The sequence below is a fragment of the Tenebrio molitor genome, chromosome 1 (genome assembly GCF_963966145.1).
Source record: "Tenebrio molitor chromosome 1, icTenMoli1.1, whole genome shotgun sequence".
NCBI lineage: Eukaryota > Metazoa > Arthropoda > Insecta > Coleoptera > Tenebrionidae > Tenebrio > Tenebrio molitor.
The window spans coordinates 46,006,891-46,012,890 of record NC_091046.1 but is presented as its reverse complement, the minus strand read 5'-3'; the positions used below and the strand labels follow the sequence as shown (position 1 = coordinate 46,012,890).

The following is a 6,000-nucleotide window of genomic DNA, read 5'->3' as shown; positions in this document are numbered from 1 at the left end:
AGAAATTATTCCGCTGACCATAAGTGTGACAGGGATGACGGCTGGACCACTAATGGGTATATTCACTCTGGGCATGCTTTTTCCCAAAGCTAATGCAAAAGTAATAACAAAATCATTACTCTTTTGTTGAACTAATTTTTGTGTTGAGGGAGCCTATTTCGGAGGAATTTGTGGCTTCATTACAATTGCTAGTATAGTGGTACCTGCGAGGTACCAACAACAATTCATCTATCCGACGAAGCCACTGTCTTCAGCTGGTTGTCTTGACGAATTAGTACTAAACGTTGCCAATCTGACCACAACTGTTCAACAGGAAACGTAATTTTTCAAAAATATATAAAACACCCAATTATCAAAGAAGATTTCAGTGATTTAGGATTTCAACAGCCACATTTTGTTTTTCGTATTTCGTACTACTATCATTGCTTGATTGGAGCTGTGGTTACGATGGTAATGGGTTTGGTCATCAGTCGCGTCACAAATGAAAATGGTCGACCTGTCAACAAGGCTCTTCTCAGTCCTGTCATTCATTTCTTGTTGAAGGAAGTACCGGATAATGATACAAGAACTGCGCAGCAACTTATGAATATAGAAAGCGATTAATAAGTACCAAGTCTAAATATAGAAATTGTGAATGCATTGTGTTCATCATTTTCCATTTGGCTAATTTGTTCAATATTTATCAGTTCAATAAAAAAGCTTTTGATAGTTTACAGTTCAACTCCTACAAACTCATTTCTTTTCTTTCAGTACCATTTCATCCACCCTAAATTCACTCTCTGGAGTTATCTACAAAGATTTTATTAGCAAGTTCTCCAGAAGAAAATTCACAGAGAAATCCGCAGTATTTATTTTAAAATTGATTGTAGTCCTCGAGGGTATTTTTTGCACCAGTTTAGTCTTATGGGTAGAACACTCGGGCGAAATTATTCCTCTAACAGTTCGCTTGTCCGGAATGGTAAATGGTCCACTTCTATCTGTATCAGTACCTGCCAACTATTACAACTACCATCATATGTTCCATTACCCTACGAAACCAATTTCAATCGATACTTGTGACTGGAACCAATCTGTCAACAATGGTACCACGTCTTTTGTCAGTTCCGGTACTAACACTACGTAAACTACTTAAAAGTGATTTGCTTAAAGGTTCACTCTCTACGTTCTTTTCATTTTCAGAAATACCTGGAAACCATTTTTCTTATTTCGAATATCTTACTACTACTACTGCCTGATTGGTGCCGTTGTGACCATCACCACTGGTTTCGTTATTAATCAAGTGATCAACAGAAATGGATCATGTGGGGCACTGAAGACGCTTGTAAACACCTCTAAGGGCAATGAAAATTGATACATCAATGATTCCTGCTTATATTCCTTGTAACGGTACTACAGTCCGAAAAATTCTTCATGTACATGTCAGGATTTTAAATGGACCGCAGAGGAGCCTCGTATTTAAAGAAATTAATTTAATGAAAATTGACACATCAATGATTCTTGTTTATATTCCATGATCAAAATTCAACAAAAAAAAAAAGTTGATATTATCGTTTGCATTGTTTCTTGTTTACTTGATTTTTGATTCCTCATCTTTAATCTAGTGTTCACCTACCGGAAGGAAAAACAACAAATAACATTGATGCCTTTTATTAACTTTTCTTGTATATTTTAAATACAATATTTAACAGAGTTTTCACCTGTCGAAAACGGTGCTGTTATCTAATATTTACCATTTTAGTACTACATATGTACTAAAAAAATTTTAACTTGTGCTGCTTGTTTTGCCAAAAACATAAAATTATTTACGAGCCAGTCCATTTACTCCAGATTCTAAATATGTAAATCTGTCTTTTGTTTATTATCTTTGATAATTCTTCAAGGACTTCGACAATATTATAAAGAGGTGACTCGGTAGCGGTAGTTGTAGTATTCTATTAAAGAACAGGTACTTTAAATATAATGCTTCCAACTGAAGCCTTCCAATGGTACGACTCTTTCATTTTTATTGTTATGCTTCTAATCAGTACCTCAATTGGTGTGTATTATGGGTGTTTTGGAACTAAACAAGCCACCCCAGGTGAGTACTTGATGGGGAAACAGAAAAATGAAGAAGCTTCCTGTCGCCGTATCAGTCGCCGTAAGGTGACTACATACTTTACAATTCTTAATTAAATTTTTTTAATACTTAAATATTTAGTCACTTTTCTGCAATTACTCTTTTGGGAATACCTTCCCTAGTGAAGTCCTTTATCCGCTTGGCGATTTGGGCAGGGGTACTTGGACGAATTCTCTCCAACGACCCTCGGGAACTTCACTACGACGTCTCGTCAGCCCTGCAAATTCACTGGATCACTGTCCCCTTGACTCTCCCCCGGCACTAACAACACTGCGAACATCCGTGAACTTCCCCTTTTTGTCCCTGGTTTCCCTGATTTATAGCCTTCGCCCCCTCTCTACGCAGATTTTTCGGCGGAAGCCCGTGTACGTTTCCGTCGTGATGGGTTCTAGAACGTTCTAGAAAAATCGCAAAGATTTACAACAGTACCTGTTGAAAGATTAATTACCAGACAAAAAACATCCAAAAAGTTCTCTGTTCGTGATAAAATTTTAATCATTCATTCCTTCATTTGAGGTGTATATACCACCAAAACTTCAAGTTCTTACGATCATCCCTTCTGGGCCCTTTGCTTTTTTTGGTAATCAGTGTATTTATGTAAAATGATTATGTCTATTATCTTCAACAATTCTTCAAGGGCATTGTATTTATGCCATTGTGATACCGTTTTACGTCACTTGACAATATATGCAGAGGTGACTGTCGCGGCAGTTGTGGTATTCTATTAAAGAACAAGTACTACAAATATAATGGGTCCTGTTCATGCCTTCCAATGGTACGACTCTTTGATTTTTATTGTTATGCTTCTTATCAGTACCTCAATTGGTGTGTATTATGGGTGTTTCGGAACCAAACAAGCCACCCCCGGTGAGTACTTGATGGGGAACAGAAAAATGAAGAAGCTTCCTATCGCTATATCAGTCGCCGTAAGGTGAATATTTTACAATATTCAAGTATTTATAGTATATTTTAATACATTAAGTATTTAGTCACTTTTCTGCAATTACTTTGTTGGGAGTACCATCGGACGTGTATAAGTATGGAGCTTCTTACTGGTGGACATGTATGTCCCTTGTGCTGATCGTACTGGCGACACTTTACATTTATTTACCAGTATTTTTTAATCTTGAACTTGTCAACATGTATGAGTACCTCGAAAGAAGATTTGATAGAAAGACTAAATTACTGGCTTCCTCGCTGTACGTCTTAGATGAAACCTTGTTTAGTTCCATAGTGGCATACAGTCCATGTTTGGCTCTTTCAGCAGGTGAGTACCACCCACTTTCCGATTAATGATTCAAAAAATTATTACCTAGTGACCGGCGTCGACATCCACATAGTCGCTTTGGCAACATGCGCCGTTTGCATTTTCTACACTTCTATTGGGGGCATGAAAACTGTAGTCTGGACCGACTTTTTTCAGCTGGCAGTGATCTTAGCAACTCTTACAGCCACTTGTGTTATCGGAACCCGATCAGTTGGAGGATTTTCGTCGGTGTGGAATAATGCTGCAGAGGGAGAGCGACTTGACATTTTTGAGTAGTCAAATTACATTAAGTATTTAGTCACTTTTCTGCAATTACTTTGTTGGGAGTACCATCGGACGTGTATAAGTATGGAGCTTCTTACTGGTGGACATGTATGTCCCTTCTTTAAAACAGAAATTGTTTGCAGCTTCGATTTAGATCCCACCAAACGAGACACCTTCTGGATTATTTTCATTGGCAGCGCAGTAGGCCAAATAAGTTTCATCGCCTTGAAACAATCTGGAGTTCAAAAATTTCTAACCTTGCCTACTTTTCGAGACTGTGTTTGGTAAACTTCCTCATTTGTAATGCAATCTCAAAACCACCTGAAATAGGTCTGTCATTTATTTTGCCATCAGCATGTCCCTCGTGACCACATTCTGCGTCTACATTGGTCTCCTAATGTATGCGAAATATGTTAATTGTGACCCTGTGTTGGACCACAAGATAACAAAACCTGACCAAATGGTACCATATTACATAATGGATGTTGCCAAGAATATTCCAGGTGCTTCCGGTCTATTTATCGCAACTATATACTGCGCATCCTTGAGGTAATTTTTGCCAACGTCAGTACTTTTTACTGCATATCCATTTCTAGTTCTTTATCGTCTAATTTAAATGCCATGTCTGGAGTCATTTACCACGACTTTATCAAAAGACTCGTAAAGAGACACATCACGGATGAAACGGTCACCAAAATTTTAAAAATGACAGTCGTAATATGCGGGATTGTTTGTACAAGTCTAGTGTTGTTGGTGCAACACTTGGGAGGAATAATTTCATTGACTGTGAGTCTAGGGGGAATGGCATCCGGACCAGTAATGGGATTGTTTACTCTAGGAATGCTTTTTCCCAAAGCTAATGCAAAGGTAATAACAAATACAGGGTGCTATTGAAAGTTGTACAGATATTTTAACCACGAGCTACTGGCTTCATGTTGAACTCGAAAAAAATGTCTAAAAAATTATATGTCAAAAAATAAAATGACATTTATTTGTAAAATGACATTTATTTTTTGAGCTACAATTTTTTATAATTGCTTTTAGTCTTATACGTTGTCAAACAACCTCGTAGGTAAAATTTCAGCACATTTTAAAAATACACCCTGTATATCATATTTTATAAAACGTACACCAAAGCGGTTTCCGTGTTTTAAAGCATATTTCCTATAGGTTACTTCGTATTGGCGTACATTTTATAAAACATGATATACAGGGTGTATTTTTAAAATGGGCCGAAATTTTACCTACGAGGTTGTTTGACAACGTAAAAAACTAAAAGCAATTTAAAAAAATTGTAGCTCAAAAAATAAATGTCATTTTATTTTTTGACATTGAATTTTTTAAACATTTTTTCCGAGTTCTACATGAAGCCAGTAGCTCGTGGGTAAAATATCTGTACAACTTTCAATAACACCCTGTATAATACTTTTGAATTAAATTGATCTTTATCTTGAGGGAGCTTTTTTCGGAGCAATTAGTGGTTTTATTATAATTGCTGGTATAGTAATCCCTTCGAAGTACCAACGATTTATCTACCCCACGAAACCAGTCTCTATGGATAATTGCCCTGGCAGCTTGTTACAAGCTGTTGCAAATTTGACAACTGTTCAGCCAAAAACGTAAGTAAAAATATGAAAGAATTCTATGTTCAAAGACAATTTTTTTCAGCTATTTGGTAAGTCAAAAGCCATTTTATCTATTTAGAATCTCGTACTTCTACCACTTCACGATCGCAACTGTTTTGACGATCATACTGGGTTTAATCATCAGTTATCTGACAAATAAAAATGAGCGACGACCCAATAAAACTCTTCTCAGTCCTGTCATCCACTTCTTGTTGCGTGAAGAATCAGAAAGCAATGGAAGAGTTTTGCAAAGTCTCATGAATGGAGAAAATCCGGTAAACTGAATATTAGATACCAAATATTGTATTACATATTTTACTTTGTTTAATAATTCCTAATTGTTGAATAGGGTTTTAATTAATTTGGTGTATCCGGGCTTACTACCTACAATAAATAAATATTTTTATTCGGGATCGTATTGTAATATGCGCATTCCTAACCTTATACGAGGGCGGAAACTTAACCATTCTTTTTTATCTTTACTTCCCTCTCTTGGTCAGTAATAGGCCACTTTCCGCCCTGTTATAAGGTTTTTCCAGTGGCGTTTAATCTGACTTTTCCAGCGACCACACAATATTTTTACCACCATCGGTCAAATAGTAACTTTATTGCTTCACATTTACAATGATATCTTTCTGGTACCACCATATCATCTGGGTCTTTACACTGGTCCGCAGTACTTTGATCAGACTCTGTTTCGGCTGTTTTGGAAGTATACAGTTAACAAC

The 6,000-nt window shown here is 36.7% G+C and overlaps 2 protein-coding genes across 2 annotated transcripts in view; both read left to right on the top strand.

The window, feature by feature from the left end:
* LOC138132865 (sodium-coupled monocarboxylate transporter 2-like) overlaps positions 1-712 on the top strand; it is a 2,885-nt gene extending 2,173 nt beyond the window's left edge. Inside the window, exons 7-9 of the mRNA XM_069050592.1 lie at positions 3-100; positions 149-318; positions 369-712. Coding sequence (XP_068906693.1) covers positions 3-100; positions 149-318; positions 369-603 — 503 coding nt within the window. The 3' untranslated portion in view covers positions 604-712. The remainder of the gene's footprint in view (positions 1-2; positions 101-148; positions 319-368) is intronic.
* A 1,183-nt stretch (positions 713-1,895) lies between these two features.
* Positions 1,896-5,647, top strand: LOC138136856 (sodium-coupled monocarboxylate transporter 2-like). The gene is made up of 9 exons (XM_069056183.1): positions 1,896-2,142; positions 2,198-3,047; positions 3,106-3,383; positions 3,433-3,655; positions 3,791-3,931; positions 3,978-4,196; positions 4,244-4,514; positions 5,103-5,266; positions 5,316-5,647. The coding sequence occupies exons 2-9, from the start codon at positions 2,866-2,868 to the stop codon at positions 5,554-5,556; spliced, it is 1,719 nt and encodes a 572-aa protein (XP_068912284.1). The 5' UTR covers positions 1,896-2,142; positions 2,198-2,865; the 3' UTR covers positions 5,557-5,647.
* Positions 5,648-6,000: the final 353 nt, after the last annotated feature.